The sequence below is a fragment of the Aegilops tauschii genome, chromosome 3 (genome assembly GCF_002575655.3).
Source record: "Aegilops tauschii subsp. strangulata cultivar AL8/78 chromosome 3, Aet v6.0, whole genome shotgun sequence".
Taxonomy (NCBI): Eukaryota; Viridiplantae; Streptophyta; class Magnoliopsida; order Poales; family Poaceae; genus Aegilops; species Aegilops tauschii.
Window position 1 is genome coordinate 12517256 of NC_053037.3, and position 18882 is coordinate 12536137.

Consider the following 18882-nt stretch of genomic DNA (forward strand, 5'->3'; position numbering starts at 1 on the left):
CAACGCCCGAAAACGCATCAAGTAAAACGATCCGACGGTTGAAAATGCCTGAGCTCTGAGAGAGCTCGGTGGTTGCCTCGGTTCTTATTTCTGGATAGGGGTAGTAGATACATGACAGCTGTTACACATGGCTCACTGTACCCTGTTGTACATGCCCTTACACATGCTCTTGTTTGATACTGTATTTTATTATCGACCTATTCCCTTGCTCTCACTGACCCGTGGACCCGCCTAGGCCCGACCCCACACGTCAACCGCACAGCAGAAATCCTTACGGAACCCAACCATTCGTACCCAGACGAGCCCCATCCCGTCCCGTTCCGTCAGCGCATAACCACCGTCCACTCCCGTCCCTCTCCTCCCAGATCAATCAACCAGACCAAAAATGGCGCAGCTGCAGGAGACGTACGCGTGCTCGCCGGCGACGGAGCGCGGGCGCGGGATCCTGCTGGCGGGGGACGCCAAGACGGAGACCATCGCCTACTGCTCCGGCCGCAGCGTCATCTTCCGCCGCCTCGACGCGCCGCTCGACGCGTGGGCCTACACGGAGCACGCCTACCCGACCACCGTCGCCCGCTTCTCCCCCAACGGCGAGTGGGTCGCCTCCGCCGACGCCTCGGGATGCGTCCGCGTCTGGGGCCGCAACGGTGACCGCGCCCTCAAGGCCGAGTTCCGCCCCATCACCGGCCGCGTCGACGACCTCCGATGGTCCCCCGACGGCATGCGCATCGTCGTTTCCGGGGACGGCAAGGGCAAGTCCCTCGTCCGCGCCTTCATGTAAGCGGATCCCACGCGCGCACCTGCCCGCTCTCTTCCCTTCCGTATCGATCTCGGTCTGGAAGGATTTGGGGATTGGGCATGCGCAATTTTTTATCATCGATCTGTCAATTAGAATGTGCACATCTAGCTAATGGTAGTATATGAGAGTGATTTATGATAGACATCACATGGTAGAGTCGCAGATTAGAAGGATAACGTGCCATTGACATTGGGGTTATGGATCCCCTGTAATTACAATGATCATAAGGCAGGTAACATAATTTGTTGTCATGATCTGTCCCTAAGAAGTCAATTGTGGAATGAAGTCAATTATGGAATGCATTCTGTGAGGATTTTTCCACTTCCGGATATTGGGGTGACTTAATGATGGAGGAAATGGGAATATGCTCCTCCCTCTTCTTTTTGGGCGGAAGATGTTGATTAGAATAACAGACATGCCATTTTCATTGTGTTTGACTTCAGTAACGAATGGTGATCATACTCATTTCTGTTAGCATCATGTGGGCATACCAGCCATGTTATCATGGAAGGCTGTGGTCATTCAAGTTCATCCTATCATGAAACTCTTATGTGTTATTTCACTCCTGGTATGCAATCTTATGCTAAGTTCTCTGAAATGCGTAGGTGGGACTCTGGGAGCACTGTTGGTGAATTTGATGGGCACTCAAAGAGAGTTTTGAGTTGTGATTTCAAGCCAACCCGACCATTCCGCATTGTCACATGTGGTGAAGATTTTCTGGCAAACTACTATGAAGGACCACCATTCAAATTCAAACATTCCATAAGGTAAGCGGTGATTGCTGACATTCATATTTCATTACTTTAACACCGACTGGAAAGTGTGATTTCGTAGTTTTTCAGCTCCCAAGGTCTGTTTGCTTTAGCTTTCTGGTTTACTGCACATAAATCAGATATTTATACTTGATACACATTATGTATCCACGTATTAACCATTTAACCTTCTGTTTGTCTCTGTATATACATAATTGAGATTTGTAGTACTTAGAATCTCCATATTGCTCTCTAGTCCTCACGTGCATGGTATAATGATTTCCAATGATCGCAGGCTATGTAGGAATCATGTTGGCTGCATATTTCACAAATACTTCGTTTGCTTGTCATTTGTTATGGACCGATGCTTCATCTTGTAATTTATTTAATGTCATGCACCCCTACAACATCTATTTCACATCTTCCTGTTTCTTTGAATTTCAGGGATCACACTAACTTTGTTAACTGTATCCGGTATTCACCTGATGGAACCAAGTTTATCACTGTGAGTTCAGATAAGAAGGGTTTAATATATGATGGCAAAACTGGAGATAAGATTGGAGAGCTATCCAGTGAAGGCAGTCACACAGGGAGCATATATGCTGTTAGCTGGAGTCCTGACAGTAAACAAGTAAGTCTGATCTGAGTTGTTCCCTGATATCAATTACTGTATCATCCATACTTAATGTCTCCAGTTTATGGTCCATCGATTTTGGGCTTGGTCTATTGTTGAAATGCGGAGTTCCTTTGTTAGGCATGATTGCAGAGCCAACCACAGATTCAGTTCACATAACATAATGCCGTTAATCATAAAACATGTGCTATCTATATTGTTGTTTGTTGGTAGAATATCTTTTTTTTTTGCGGATATGTTGGTAGAATATCTTCAAATCCTGGAATTATATATCATGTACCTAGGATGTGCATGCATCATTGTCTACAGCTGAAACTCCAATCCAATTTTTAACTAGCATAGTGCTTCAACGGTATCAATATATCTTTGCTATCCATCAATCAGTTTGTCTCGCTCTAAGTAATTATGTTTGATATGTGTACCTATTCTTAATGGTGGAATCTTTGTTGCTCGTACCTTCAACTCTAATCCTAATGTCACTCTGTTTGTTGCTTGTACCTTTAGGTTCTAACAGTTTCTGCTGATAAAACTGCGAAAGTATGGGATATCAGTGAGGATGGAAGTGGAACGTTGAACAGAACTTTGGTTTGTACTGGTATTGGTGGTGTCGATGACATGCTTGTGGGTTGCCTCTGGCAGAATGATAATCTTGTCACAATCTCTCTTGGTGGGACATTTAATGTCTTCTCCGCAAGCAATCCAGACAAAGAGCCAGTATCATTTGCAGGACATTTGAAGACTGCTAGTGCCCTGGCACTTTTTCCCCAAAGTAACCCAAGAACTATGCTATCTACAAGCTATGACGGGGTTATCTTAAAATGGATACAGGGTGTTGGATATGGTGGCAGGTTGATTCGTAAGAACAACACCCAGATCAAATGCTTTGTTGCCACAGAAGAGGAGCTGATCACTTCAGGGTATGATAACAAGGTAAGAACTAAGAAAACGCAAGGTGGTCCATATGCTTACTACTGCCATCAGAATATATGTCAGGATAAATGAAATACGCATAGGCTTAAGAACAAAGTGATAATCATTCTTTGTACGCTTAGCCTAAGGACATGATAGGCTTACCAAAAGAACCATGTCTTGCATTTGAAGCCCATATTTGGTCAGCAATGTGATATGCTTCTAATACATACGTATCTCATTGTTGGTAACAGATGCTATCTATCCTGGGAATTATTATTTTTGAACCTGCCCTGGGATTTAATTCATTTCACTTGGGAATTGCTGGATTGAAATGCAAGTTTAGTAATGCCTAGGAAGATTGTGTTTCTACCTTCATGCATATAGTTTTTAATTTTTGAATCCTGAGATGCCCAAAAATTTAGAATGCACATAATTGTTCTGTTGGTATGTGGCTTGTGCAGTATTATTTTATCAGTAGATGAAATCGCCTACTGGGTTCAAGCTTTTCAATGTCTTCTTTTCTGTTTGGACAATGGTTAGGCTCGGTTATGATGATGAACTTATGTTTTCCTCCTTGAAAACAGGTCTTCAGAATTCCTGTTAATGGAGATCAGTGTGGAGACGCTGAGTCAGCTGATGTAGGGGGTCAGCCAAATGCTTTAAACATTGCACTTCAGCAACCTGAATTTGCACTGGTTACCACAGATTCTGCGATCGTATTGCTGAACAAGTCAAACGTCACTTCCACAACAAAAGTTAGTTACACTATCACTTCGTCTGCTGTTTCTCCTGATGGCACTGAAGCTATCGTTGGTGCTCAAGACGGGAAACTGCGGATCTATTCCATCAGTGGGGATACTGTTACAGAAGAAGCGGTACTTGAAAAACACCGGGGTCCTATTACTACCATACATTATTCGCCGGATGTTTCCATGTTTTGTTCTGCTGATTCCAACAGGGAAGCTGTTGCATGGGATCGGGCAACTAGAGAGGTACTGTCAACTTTTAACATTTTCTAATTGCCCAATAGTGGATGCTAGACTTCCTGTTATTAGGTCAGAACTTGTTAGACATTACTCTATGTGGCATTTAAATTTAGAGAAAATTCCTGTTTGTCCCAAAAAAGTTGTCCATTTCTGGATATGTCCTTGCAGTATTTCTCGCTCCAAATATACCCCAATTTGTTGTCCTGGTTCTGAAAATACCCTTTCTGTCAGTTGACCATGTGTTAACCGTTTCGTCGCTGTGCTGAGAATACCATTTTGCACCTAGCTTCTAGTGTCTTTTGGGTGATTGAACCTGCTTTGAACTAGAAATTACTCGAGACTTGCGTTGTTTTGCCTTTTTACAGAAGCCTGCGTTGATATTTCTTGGGGTAAATAAAGCTCGTGAATTTGGTATTAATAATTTGATATTATCTCTTGATTCATCACCATAACCCTGTGTTCTTGACTACTCTGAAATGGTAAATGCAATCTGAAGTACCTTACTACTACTACTACCATTTACACGGTTTGTTAACCATCAGGTTACTGGAGATATGCTAGACTTGATGCAAGGATAGGATTTCAGTCAAGGAATGTCCAGTACCGCTTTTACCTAAAATGCTGTTACCAGCTGAAACTTGCCATCTAATACCGTGTTCCTTCGACAGGTGAAGCTGAAGAACATGCTGTTCCACACAGCTCGGGTAAACTGCCTGGCCTGGTCACCCGACAGCCGTTTCGTCGCCACGGGCTCGCTGGACACCTGCGCGATCATATACGACGTAGACAAGCCAGCGGCCAGCCGCACCACCATCAAGGGAGCTCACCTCGGCGGGGTCCACGGGATCTCCTTCGCCGACAACGACACTCTGGTGACCGCCGGCGAGGACGCGTGCATCCGTGTCTGGAAACTGGCGCAGCAGTAGGCGCTCAGGCTCATCCCCATTCATCAGTTAGCATGGCCGCCTATCAAAATAAACATCGCTATGGTCGGCCGCTGTTTCCCTGTTTCCCGCAGGCCGCGGTGGCGGCGCTTTCTAGCCTGTGTTTTTTTTTTCTGTGTGATGTGATTCTTTCGTGTGCTCCAGGAAGAAAGAACCCTACTGTCATCGTTTCCTTCCCACGCATCGTCTGGTTTTGTGGGGTGCTGAGAATACAGGGGGTGATGGTGTGTTGTGATATTTTGTCTGTGTGCTCCCTGGAGTGGTTATATTTTTTCTGTGTTTGCTCCCTGCACTGGTTGTTAATAACTGAGACAATTTTTGTACTTGCGTTTTCATGAAATCATACACATGTGCTTTGTACCCTACTGGCCGGCCGTGCCACAGCTCTTGCCTTGCCATTACCGTCCGCATGAAAACTTTCATATTTGTATCGTCTATAATGAGCATGTAAGCTTGATTTGTTGCTTAATTAGGCTTGGCCTGCAACAAAGCTACTCCCTCCTTCCATCTACATAGGGCCTAAGTTTCGAATCTGTCGTACCAAGGCTGTTGCATAAAAAGAGGAGCAAATATTGGAAATAGTACTTCATTAATCCCTCACACCGTCACACGCAACTTCCTCTCCTCCTTTTTCTGCATGCAGCCAACAATAACTCCTCCGGTCCTGCATGCATTGGCCAAAAGAAACAGCTTTGTGGAGAAAAAAGGAGGAGGAGGCGAGGTGAAGCACTCCTAATAACTACTCTGTGTATAGATGGAAAAATAAAATTTGGGGTTAGGCCTTATATAGATGGAAGGAGGGAGTACTTTTTATTTGTTTGTTAAAACCAGCATAAGATTATGTTCAGGAGTCGCCACTGATCAAGGGCAGGATTTTCTTCCTGGGACGTAAATAAGGTGGTGTGCGACTGTATGCATGTCTTTGCTGGGTTACCAGAGGTTATGTGGCGCAGGATTGCAGCAATGGCACAAACAAATCAGAGTGGCGCAGCGGAAGCGTGGTGGGCCCATAACCCACAGGTCCCAGGATCGAAACCTGGCTCTGATAATTTTTTTGATCATCTAGAGGTTCTCTCTGGGAAGAAAGAAATAATCTCTGTGTACTTCTCGTGAACCAGCTGCATCATGCTGCCGTTTAACCATCTGCTCGTGTCGTGTGAGAACACGACGCATGGCATTGGCACGAAGCAAGGCACAAAGTTCAGCTGAAGCACGCATGAGATGATCGCCAGCTTTCACGATCCTTCTACGTGGTGAGAATATGCCCCCAGATGATGTTCTTTTCTGCTTCCGTGAAGGAAAGAACATGCTCCAACCGAACTTGACGAAATCTTCTGCACATAAAGGGGGGCTCTTTGTGTGGTGTTGGGGGTTCGTGTACCACATGTATCGTCATGATAGTTCATGTCGTGCGCCTTTTCTGCGCCACTTGCATTGCCCTGTCGCACGGCGCACGCTCGCCCCATCCGGAGGAGAGGAGAGGAGGGGCTTCGTCGGCCCGTCGCCGGTGCTCCTCGGCCACCTCACTACCCTCTACTCATGCCCGTGAACAAGGTTTAGTACCGCAAAGGCAAGGTGCACCAGTGTCTAGGTGCCATTGTCGGAACGAAAACACGGAGTGTGCTGCTTGAGGAGAAGGGCACGAACAGCAAGAGAGGTGGGACCTACCAGGACGCATGTCACACATCTGTTGGCCCGCGGGGGAATCCGTGCGGGGTTCCCAGCAGGGAACCGAACCCAGTTTTCACTATCAACACCTGTCGGAAAAAGGAAAGTCCCCACTTCCGACTTGAATCCTCAACCAAATAGTTTTAACCTCGAACTTCGACAAAGTTTATCTCTTCATATTTAACGGGGCGACAAAACCGTGATCTGTCAAAACAGCGTCACGACGGAGGGGATGGAATAACATGCATATACAATGTTATGTGGAAAAAACCCTTAAGTCTGGCCTTGAATTTGCACGGACAAGACATTCAAAAAAAAAATCAATATAGGAACTCAGTGACTTTGTTCTTTCTTGCAAGTTCTTTTAAGATGGATTCTTCCCTACACATTGTGAGAGAGAGAAAAAGTAATATTCAAGGGGAAAAGATGCTGATGTCAACCTGGGTGTTGTAAGCGACATCGCTCAAGAACGACATGGCATAGCACACACCGCGTCCAAAGCAAAGTTCGCAAATTCCAATGAAATAAAAGAAAATGCCAAATACAAAGGTTATGAAATACTTCAAAGAGAATAAAAACTATGTCCCTTCAAACATGTTTCATCCAAGGCATGGCCACGACGTTTTTCATGAAAACTATAACTCATAGGCAAGCAGGTGTGGGTAGAAATATCCACGCGTGAGAGCACACAGAAAGCAAATGACACTCAACCTACTCTCAAGGCCCTCACATCGTATCTAAAGAAAAAAAAAACTAAATATCCAACTAAATCCCACACTTTTGTTTACGCATTTTCATCTCTATTGGCCACTTTTCACCTTCCCTAGCTTCGAGGAGGGGCTTTGTCGGCCCGTCGCCGGTGCTCCTCGGCCACCTCACTACCCTCTACTCATGCCCGCGCACAAGGTTTAGCACGGCAAGGCAAAGTGCACCAGTCTCTAGGTGCCATTGTCGGAACGGAAACACGAAGTGTGCTGCTCGAGGAGAAGGGCACGGACGACAACAAGCCAATGGATGTGCGGGCGAGGTCAGTCCAATGGACACGGTGGCTTAGCAGCAGATGTGAAAATATATATTTTGAGAGGTGGGGCCTACCAGGACGCGTGTCACACATATGTTGGCTCTGCAGGGAAATCCGTGCGAGGTTCCCAGCAGGGAGCCGGACCCATTTTCCACTATCCACACATGTCGGAAAAAGGAAAGTCCACACTTCCAACTTGAATCCTCAACCAAAGTAGTTTTAGCCTCGAACTTCGGCAAAGTTCATCTCTCCATATTTAACGGGTTGACAAACCCGTGATCTGTCAAAACAACGTCACAAACGGAGGGGGTGGAATAACATGCGTAGACAATGTTATGTGGAAAACAAAACCTTTAAGTCTAGCCCTGAATTTGCATGGACAAGACTTTCAAAAAACACATCAATGTAGGAACTCAGTGACTTCAGTTTTTCTTGGAAGTTTTTTTAAGATGGATTCTCCCGTACACATTGTGAGGAAAAGAAGGTAATATCCAATGAAATTTGAAAGATTGGTCAAATACAAATGTTAGGAAATAGTTTAAGGAACGCGATGCGAAGGATGTGTGCGTGTGTGTGTGTGAGGAAAGCGCAAGGCGGCAACCGCTCAACAGCGACCCGGCATGGCACGCGCCGTGTCCGACCGCGCGAGCACGCGAGCCCCGACTCCTTCCAACCGCTCTCCTCATCGTGGCGTGCGCAACCGCGACCGCGACCCCCGACCCCAACCGTGCCGCCCTCATTTTCCCCCCTCCCCACCGCCCCCGTCTCTCTCTTCACCCCTCTCTCGCCCCCTACCTCCTCCACTCCGCCCGCAACCCATCGCCCACACCCCACACCCCACCCCCACCCCCACCCCCACCCTAGGGCACGCTCGCGCGCGACGCCGCATCGCCGCCGCCGCGCGATCCCGCGGCCGGCGGTCCGGTCCGCTCCACCCCAGGTCAGCCCCGCCCTGTCCCGTCCCGTCCAAACCTCCGCCCCCTCCTCGCACGCCGCGCTCGATTCTCCGCCCCTGATCCCGCGGCGCCGGTTCCGGGGCCGGCTGCCGCGCGCCCGGCATCACGCATCCCCGCCGCTCGGTGCCCCGATTCGCGCGCGGCGCGGTGGTGGTCGGGCTTCGATTGGGCTGTCGACGCCGATGGATCGATCGGCGGGCGGGCGGGCGGTTGCTTCCCTGTGGTCCGGATTGATTCGGAGAAGAGGACCCCCCCGCCCCGCCAGCCATCGGTTCCGGCGTATTCCGTCCAACTCGTTCGTAGTTGGCCTCCTTCTCTGGTTATTATGGCATGTTTTTCGCCGTGTTGACGTGGTAATCGAGACTAGGGAGTTGCTCAATGGCGGAAGAGGGGACAGGACATGCGGTTTCTGCCCTGCTGTCCAGGGATTTGAAAAAATATACTCCTACTAGGATTGGATTGAGAAGAAAAAGAGAGAGATCACATCAGATTAGTATATAGCAGTAGTAAAGTACCAACAGCACGACTGGGCTCAGTGAGGTGTATGAGCAAGCGTGCTCACAAACCCTGAAGTATTCCTCGTTGAAGTTTATTAAGTGGGTTATCCTTCCTCTATACCCAACTTGGCGGCGTAGATTTCAAATGTGCTAGTGGTATTACTCCCTTGATGGGGAGCTCGCGCCAAGTGCACGCTTCGATTTATAGCAATTTGTAGTGTAAAGTGTGCGTCGGCGAATCAGAAGATTGCGTAAGATGCGCGTAGCGACAAATATGACATCCGGATGCGCTGACCAACGTGTCGTTTTCCTGTTTCCCTTATTCAGTACCATATTAATATGCCATATTATTTATTACCCAGCATGTTAGTCAATACTTAATTTCAAATCCTCCCCGTTGCCGTTTCAGGTGAATCCGGTTGCTGCTTAAGTGGGTTTCCTTTGTACCAAACCTGAAGGTATATATATTTCGTATATGCTACTAGCATTACTTCCTTGAGGAGCTTGCGCCAAGTGTGCACTTCAATTTATAGCAGTTTTGTAATGTAATGCGTCGGCAAATCAGAAGATTGCGTAAGATGCGTGTGGCGACAAATATGCCATTAGGATGCGCTGACGAACGTGTTGTTTTCCTGTTTTCCTTATTCAATACCATATTTTTTATTACTAAGCATGTTAGTCAGTACTTAATTTCAAGTTCTCCCCGTTGCTGTTTCAGTTGAATCCAGTTGCTGTTTAAGTGGGTTTCCGTTGCACCAAACTTTAAGGTATATATAGTTCGTATATGCTGCTGGCATTACTTCCTCGAGGAGCTTGCACCAAGTGTACGCTTCGCTTTAGAGCAGTTTGTAATGTAATGCGCTTGCAAATCAAAAGATTGCGTAAGGTGCGCGTAGCGACAAATATGCCATTAGGATGCGCTGACGAATGTGTCGTTTCCCTGTTTTCCTTATTCAATACCATGTTAATGTACCATATTATTTATTACTCAACATGTTAGTCCACACTTAATTTCAAATTCTCCCTGTTGCTGTTTCAGGTGAACCCAGTTGCTGTTTAATTGGGCTTCCTTTGAACCATACTTGAAGGTATATATATTCCGTATATGCTACTGGCATTACTTCCTCGAGGTGCTTGCACCAAGCGCACGCTTTGCTTTATAGCAGTTTGTAATGTATTGCGTTGGCAAATCAAAAAAGTTTGCGTACAAACTGCGCATAGCGACAAATATGCCATTCGGATGCACCGACAAATGTGTCGTTTTCCTGTTTTCCTTATTCAATGCCATTGTAACGTACCATATTATTTATTACTCAACATGTTAGTCAACACGAATTTCAAATTCTTTCCGTTGCTGTTTCAGTGGAATCCTTCTATAGCTAGATACATAAATTTGCACATCACATGGATTTTCTTACCCTAACCGAGGATCCTTATCCCCTGTGATGGGTGAAATCTTGTTCTTCTTTCAGAATGAGTTAGTTGTGCCTTTATTTGCGTCTCTTTTGACGTTGTTGTCTTAAGAGTTATAAGAGAAAAGTGCTAGTCTGCATTTGTTTTGTTGGTTTAATGCTAATTGTGCTAAACATGCTGTCTGAATTGCTAATGTTGTTTTGGACCTACTTCTTTTGTCCTCCTGTTGTTAACTTGAAACTTATTCTCTGTGTTTCAGTTAAACGCAAGGCTTCACAGTTCCTGGGAATCTGCCTGTATAGCTTCCTTCAAGCATGGAGAACCTACCAAATGTCCCTGTATGTATTGCTGAGAAGAACCAGGAAAATGAGACATCTGATGATGCTGGCGAGCCTGAAGAAGTAGCAGACGTATTTGTTTACAGAGAAGATGTCGTCAGCTTGAAATCAAACAAAGATGCCCGTGGTTTGGTGATGGAAGTAGCTGGCGAATATGATTCTGAAGGTAGCATCACTGACGATGAATCTGATGCTGAGGAGAATGAGCGTAAAAGCGCTCATAAAACTGAAAATGTTGGTCCTGACGGTGATAATGCCAATAATGCAAGTCATGGAGATGATGTTGACAGTCAGAGCTCTCTGCCTGATAACAAGGTTAGGGTGTTATGGATTGACGGAACAGAGATGACGGAAGATATTGACAGTGTGGTGGTTGTTGACAGAACTTTCCTCCATGGGGATATGGTTGCTTCTTCCTCAGATCCAACTGGTCAGATGGGGCTTGTTGCGGATGTCAGTCTTGTGGTTGACTTGCAAGGTGCTCATGGAGAGATGATTAAGGGTGTATCTGCAAAAGATTTGAGACGCATCAGGGAATTCAATGTGGGTGATTATGTTGTCTCTGGGCTATGGCTTGGTCGGGTTGATGAAGTGTTTGATAATGTTAGTGTGTTGTTTGATGATGGTTCTGTCTGCAAGGTTTCAAGGGCAGATCCTATGCGCCTAAGGCTTGCCTCAGGGCCAATGCACCCAGATACAGCCTGCCCCTTTTATCCAGGACAGCGTGTGAAGGCAGTGTCTTCATCTGTGTACAAAACATCCAGATGGCTTCATGGGATGTGGAAAGCAAGTCGTCTTGAAGCTACTGTCACAAAGGTGGAAACTGCTGCTGTCATAGTCTATTGGATTGCATCTGCACACTGTGGTACAAATCAAGATTCTGTCCCCCCTGAGGAGCAGAACCCAAAGGATCTGACTCTTCTGTCTTGCTTTTCATATGCAAGCTGGCAATTGGCTGAATGGTGTCATCCTCAACCACACACATCATCATGTGCCAATGACGCTTTAATGGAGTGTTCAAAAATGAAAGAGCTCAATTCTGAGCAGGCTGATGTTCCTGAATCTGCCGTTGATGTTCAGGCTGAACAGGCTCAAAATACTAAAACAGATGTAAATCCCCTGGAGAAACATGGTGATTCTCTTGCAGATCGATCTAATATGTCAGATGGAGATAATACATGCGTAGCCAAAGATTCAGAATCTGGCACTAGTGTATCAACCCTTCCAAAGGAGGGAGTGCATGACCATGCTACTTACAGAAAGAAGATCAGAAAAGTTTTTGTCAGAAAGGATAAAAGAGCAAAAAGAAGAGACGAGAGCTTTGAAAGTGCCCTGCTTATTGCAGATACATATACAAAGGTTGATGTACTGTGGCAAGATGGGAGAAAAGAATGTGGAGTAAGTTCCACGTCACTGATCCCGATCCAGACTCCAAATGATCATGAATTCTTCCCAGAGCAGTATGCTGTGGAAAAGGTCTCTGATGATGTTGACCAGCCTTCTGAAACAAGGCGTGTGGGTCTTATTAGAAGTGTTAATGCAAAGGACCGAACTGTGTCTGTATCATGGTTTAAGTCTTTGTTGCACTCAGAGGAGCCTAGGGAAATTGAGTGCACTGAAGTTGTTAGTGCATATGAACTTGATGGCCACCCAGATTATGATTATTGCTATGGAGATGTTGTTGTTCGCTTGCCATCTGTTTCACATCCTATGGAATCATCCAATGGTGGAAACACCATGGAGCTGGACAAGAATGTAGATTCTGAAGAAGCATCGTCTGCTTCAAATGCAGTGCCCCCTGATGTTGCTGCAGAGGAACAGCTTTCACAGAAGGAATCTAGTTCAGAAGTTACCCACCTCTCATGGGTTGGAAATATAGTGGGCTTCCAAGATGGTGAGATTGAAGTCACTTGGGGTGATGGGTCGGTGTCAAAGGTATTACACCTGTGCTCTTGACGCAGGAAGTGCCATCATTTATGTGAAAAGAACTACCATTAGGAGTTTATTGTTATCACATATCAGCTGCTGAATCGTTTGATTTTTAACTTTTGCCGTGTCCTTCCACTGAGGATTGTCCAGCTTAACCTTTTGTAATCATGTTCCTCTTACCGTTTTACCTGAGACTTGCAGAAAGCTAACCTGCTCCATTCATGACCTGTAAATTTTGCTAATGGTCTTGTATTATTATTTCAGGTTGGGCCTCATGAGATATATGTTGTTGGCCGAGAAGATGACGGTGGCTCGATAGATGATGGAGCTCCTTCTGATGCTGGTAGCTGGGAGACAGTTGATGACAATGAAATGGACTTGCCTGATGATCCTGCAAATGTATTATCTGCTGCTAGGATGCCATTTTTTTGGGTCCAGCCATTCCTCTCCGTAGCACCTTCTAGCTTCTTTTTGTTCCCTTTATTGATTGCTGCTTTCTGTTTCAGGTTGATCTGCAAAATGCAGTCCAGAATAGCATTGAAATGGAAAATGGGTCATTCAATTCCCAAGATGAAACTTCTGTTGGAAGTGGTCCACTCTCTGTTGCTTTTGGCTTTGTTACGCGACTGGCGAGTGAGATCTTCGCCCGAGGTAAAAAGCATTTAGATGGGTCAAACTCAGATGCTATGGATGAAGTTGAATCTCAGCAGTCTAACGAGGTTTCAGAATCTGGTGATGACATTGATAAAAACGAGGATGAGAACCGCATGGCAGCATCGAAGAGCACCACTGTGGCAACAAATGACTCTAATGCTGAGAAGTCCGTAGATGTAGTTATGGCTGACGAGCCTGCAGATTCTGATTGCTTGAAACACTTTGATGTTCTGCAGTGCCCTCCGGACCATCACTACCTTGAAAACATAGCACATGTAAGTTCTTTTGTGTCACATCCATACATGTATTATGCTTTTGTGTCGCATCTTGAACAAACATTTGTTTTTAAGGGCATTCTTTTTTTGATAAGTTTGTTTCTGCTGTAATATTTTGTTAGTATTTCTTTTCTTGCTTATAAATAGCCAAACAATGTTCCAGGGTACCGGTGGACGAAAGTGGGTCAAAAAAGTTCAGCAAGAATGGGGCATACTTGAGAAGAATCTACCAGGTCTGTTTTGTCTTCATCTGGTACCACGGTTGAACCATAAAAAGAGTGAAGACAAGTATGTTATGGTTTTCTGAAAATTCTTTTTACTGCAATTGTAGATTATATTTATGTCAGGGTATTTGAAGATCGTATGGATCTCATGAGAGCTGTGATTATTGGAGCAAGTGGCACACCATACCAAGATGGTCTGTTCTTCTTTGACTTCTACCTTCCACCTGAGTTTCCACAAGCTCCTCCGGTAAATACCACAATTAAACTATTTTTGTTACCACAGCTGTTTTCAGTTTACGTTTTAAGTGAGCCCATGGAGCTTGATGTTCTGCTGATACTGCCTTCAACTTTCTAATCTCTAACATCTGTTACCAAATCTGCAGTCGGCATACTATCATTCTGGCGGCTTGCGTGTAAATCCAAACCTTTATGTGGATGGGAAGGTTTGTTTAAGCCTCTTAAATACGTGGACTGGCAGAGGGAATGAAGTATGGGATCCATCCTCATCTAGCATTCTCCAAGTACTAGTCTCACTCCAGGGGCTGGTTCTCAATGAGAAGCCCTATTTCAACGAAGCTGGATATGAGAAGCAAGTCGGTACTGTTGAAGGGGAGAAGAATGCACTGCCATACAACGAAAACACATATCTGCTAAGCGTGAAATCCATGTTGTATATCTTGAGGCGGCCTCCTATGGTAATACACTCCCCCTCCCCCTCTTGATAACCAGTGCATTGGTGTCATGCTGTCATTAAGTAGTTCATGAATCAGTCGGGCTAATCTTTTCTTAGTAACAAGACTATATTTTCTTAGCACCATGTTAAACCTTTCTACTTCTCTGTCATGAGCCAATATTCATTTGTCTTTTCTTAATAACAAGACTAGTATTTTTCATGATTATTGCGAGTACCATAATGTTCCTAAGGTTTTAATTACTGAGGTTCTGTTTTTAGTTGATATAAAACCTGAACCATCACCTGCATCAGCACAGTGTTGCTTCGTGGCAGCCTTTTGATTTAAAATGGAACTCCATTACAGCCTAGCTCTCACATGTAGGCATATAATCACATCTCATGACGTTTTTCTATCTTAATTGCATACCATCGAGAACCTTTGCCAAAACTTGATTTAATCCTTTGATGTTCTGATTGTTACATGTACTGTTTCTGCAGAATTTCGAGGATTTTGTGAAAAGTCACTTCTGCAAGCGCGGCCACTACATTCTCAAAGCTTGTGAGGCCTACTTGCAAGGAGCTGTGGTCGGCACGCTGAACGATGATGCCTGCCCCACCGATACTAACAAGGAGTACTCTTGCTCCATGGGCTTCAAACTTGCATTGGGCAAAATCTTGCCAAGGTTGATCACAGCCCTGAAGGACATAGGAGCAGACTGCAGCCAGTACGAGCACCTCGGGAAAACCGAAACCGCTCAAGAAAGCTGAAAACCGAGCCGAGGGTTGTATTCAAATCTTCCCCTGGCTTGAGAAAACATGATAAAACTTGACCCCCCTGCTGTTTCCGTATAAATGTACATTCAACATTTGTTGTTTTATTATCTGAACATTTGGGAAACGTGGTTCCAAATGAATCCATCATCTCTTCCAAACTGGGAATTGAGGTGTGTCCTGCACAGTTTATGTTTTTGTTAAGCTTTGTGGGTTTGTTGTTAAGGTACCCTTATTTTAAAGGCTAGACCAGCATTGCAAGATTAAGCCTAGAAATTCCAACGGTACAGATGCAGCTGGCTAAAATAATAGTGGCATTTTTCTCCAGCGGTCCGTTTTCATTTACTCTTCATATTAGGTTTTTAACTGAAGTCAAACTTTTATATACTTCCAACAAGTTTGGAGAAATTTATATTAACATATAACCCACTAAATTAGTACAATAGGATTCATTATTGCATATATCTTCACATCATATAAATTTATTAGTGTAAATCTTCATATTGTTTTCTACAAACTTGGTCAAACTTCATAAAGTTTGACTTCGGTAAAGCTAATATGCTGAGTAAACTTCATAAAGTTTGACTTCATAAGTATACCTCCAAAGATATGCCTGGCATGTGTACCTGAAAAATACAAATATGTTGTATGTGTCCGTGTCATGTGTCGCCGTTCTCAAATGTGAAGAGTCATTCTCGTGTATAGAGGTTCTTTTTTTCTTTCCAGAAAGTAAACTGTTTCCCAAATCACAGTTGACCAAACTGAAATCTTGCATTGAAACTTCCCTTAACGCTTGAAACCGTTCTCCAATTCGTTGAGCATTATTTCTTCTATCCAATCTTCATACCGTGTTAGCTAAGCTAGTGCCAGCATATTTGCAATACGAGCGTACATGGCACAGGTAGGTGGATAGTGGAAGCTCCACAGCGCACATAGTGTACACATTACACATACATTGATATATGCTCCTTTAGTGCACATGACGTTAGTTGTTTCACAGTTTATACAATGGATATCTAGCACGGGCGTCGATCGATAGTGTTCTACTAACGACTTTTGAGGTAAAATTAAATATATATTTGACCAATGTATTTAGCCACAATTCACATTGGCATGAATGAACACGTCTAAAATTTTACGGAATCGTGAAAGGCATTCGGATAGACACGTCAATTTCTGGTATGTCAACATGAATTCCTTTTTCATTTTACAACGCCTCGTTAAGTACAACAAAATAAATAAATGAGCAATGTAAAACAAAAGGAAGAAGAAAGGAATTTCTTTTAGGAATAAAGATGAAAGGAATTCAGGCTTCCGTTCTTATTGAACAAACACAAATGGATTGTTCAGAATTACAATATTGTTCCACGCTTCGAGAAAATCAACTCCAAGTCAGTTCTTTTTTAAGGGATAATAGATGGATAAATCATTCTGTCAAGGAAAGTGGTACAAATTCTACACTGATGAACCCCTTTTATCTGTGCTTGCTTGTTACTTGTGGCAGCGGTGCCAGCTGTGCTGCTTGGTGACCGCGAGGGCAAGGACATGGAGGGCAGTGGATGGATCAACTCTTTCACACAACTCATGTTTCCTACTTCCATAAAGGTTGGAGTTGATGATGAGTTCACACGTCGACCCACAACCTTCACAATAAACAAATACACTCATCCCTACAACCTTTACAGAGGCATATAAATAATTATACTTTACTTACAGATGGGACGTAACACAAAAAGACAAATACACCATACTACTTTAATGCATGACCAACATTTTTGTAGAAGACACACATAAGAAATGAAAAAAAAATGCAACTCGAACTCAAAATTATGATCGTGGTTTTAGTTTCTCTTCTTAAACAATCCTTCAAGTTATATACCACATCACAAGAGAGCAAAGGAAATCGTAAACCTAATGCGGTGATAGACCTTATCCTTATACCCAATGTTTGAAAGCCGAAATGTTATCTCATTTAAGTCTTGCAGAGCACCGACTATGGTCACATCCCTTTAATCATAATTTTGCTCTCTTTTTAATCATGAATCATGAGCCCACGATAGGGCACTGGCGTCTTTTGATCATCTCTTAAGTCGGCGGCCTAACTCCTTTTGTATTTAATGACTCAGTAGTAACGCACGAGCATTATGCTAGTATAGCAAACACCTGTCTTGTTTGTTTCACTCCAACATCTCATAGTCCACTACTAAGTCCATGGCCACATGCTTCCAATTAAAGCTATAGCCTGCTGACTTGCTACTATTTGTTACTTGAGGAAGGAATACACTTTGTGATGGACTATATATATACGAGCCACTTGCCTAAATCATACGATGGCCATGTATCTAGCCATGATTATATTCACATTGTTGCTCTTACTCTTCACAAGAAGAACGCATGCACAACATATGTGACTTACTAGAAATTTAACAGGTTCAAGAAGCTATTTTTTCTTCTTCTGAAAAGCAATACTCCGGCCTCTGTATCAAGCGATGCACACATTTATTTTTATTATATTATTTAACAGGACCCGACAAAACAAGTACATAGATCAACCCAAAGCCAACTTCTTTTTACAAAGGGAATATATTAATATCGCGAAGATACCAATTACACCCAATAAGATGTCCACAGGCATCAAGGATACACACAACCAAAAAAGAAAATAAAATAAACAGAAGAAAGAAAAAAGACCCCGCCTCAGTGAACAAATACTAGCAACAACATCACTCTAACCACCACCAAAGACAACACCCGAATTACAAAAGAGGTTCTCCAAAAGCAACTCCTACAAGAAGGAAACAGTGCACAAATGTTGTCATTGCCCGATCGAAGATTTTGGGTTTTCACCCTGTAGAAAGTCCGAGTTTACCCAAAACAATGCCTTCAACAAGGCCATTGCCAGGTACAACCAATAAAGGCCAGACCTTGCTTTTTCATCCTGGGAATCAAGACTCAGTACTCGAGGAGCACCACCAAAAATACAGTCCTCCAGTGCTGCCGCCCCCGCTTGCCGAGGCCACTGTTACAAGTCACCATACACGTGGCACACAATCTTCATCGCATCCAATACACCCTTCCACTGAAGCTTCAAGTCCTCCAATCGCAGCTGCCACGACTTTCTACACCTCTATCAATGCCTTGGGAATCTTGACTCAACATGTCCCATGACACCTATAATATGAACACGCGCAACCGGAGCCCTTCTGGTATAGATATCAAGGGGCGACATATGCCAATTCGTATAGATCTCCGATAGGGAAGACTAGAACTCATCAGCGGCCAGATCCAAGAGGTCGACATCCGGCAGAAAGATGACTTGGCGGAAGAAGAGTGTTAGTGCCAAGATCTGGCAGAACCAGATCGGGGCAAGCCACCACCATGGACGGGAGCTCCACCTCAAACCAGCCCACCGTCGGATGGGAGCTCCACCTCAAAC

General features: G+C 44.4%; 2 protein-coding genes across 7 annotated transcripts; both read left to right on the forward strand.

The window, feature by feature from the left end:
* The first annotated feature begins 279 nt into the window (after nucleotides 1–279).
* On the forward strand, nucleotides 280–5392 carry LOC109739502 (actin-interacting protein 1-2). Its single transcript, XM_020298590.4, has 6 exons — nucleotides 280–777; nucleotides 1405–1566; nucleotides 1996–2182; nucleotides 2690–3115; nucleotides 3682–4089; nucleotides 4752–5392. Exons 1-6 carry the CDS (start codon nucleotides 386–388, stop codon nucleotides 5007–5009), a joined length of 1833 nt encoding a protein of 610 aa, XP_020154179.1. The 5' UTR covers nucleotides 280–385; the 3' UTR covers nucleotides 5010–5392.
* A 3022-nt stretch (nucleotides 5393–8414) lies between these two features.
* On the forward strand, nucleotides 8415–15688 carry LOC109776715 (probable ubiquitin-conjugating enzyme E2 23). Of its 6 annotated transcripts, XM_073509815.1 has the most exons (12): nucleotides 8434–8656; nucleotides 9579–9627; nucleotides 9888–9936; nucleotides 10209–10257; nucleotides 10842–12855; nucleotides 13114–13248; nucleotides 13356–13500; nucleotides 13576–13778; nucleotides 13942–14011; nucleotides 14110–14249; nucleotides 14386–14697; nucleotides 15174–15688. In XM_073509815.1, exons 5-12 carry the CDS (start codon nucleotides 10897–10899, stop codon nucleotides 15441–15443), a joined length of 3234 nt encoding a protein of 1077 aa, XP_073365916.1. In that variant the 5' UTR covers nucleotides 8434–8656; nucleotides 9579–9627; nucleotides 9888–9936; nucleotides 10209–10257; nucleotides 10842–10896; the 3' UTR covers nucleotides 15444–15688. The 6 variants fall into 6 exon arrangements, with proteins under 6 accessions (XP_020190971.1, XP_020190968.1, XP_073365916.1 ...); XM_020335382.4 differs by lacking the exon at nucleotides 9888–9936 and having other exon boundaries at nucleotides 8415–8656; XM_020335380.4 differs by having other exon boundaries at nucleotides 13356–13778.
* The last annotated feature ends 3194 nt before the right edge of the window (nucleotides 15689–18882 follow it).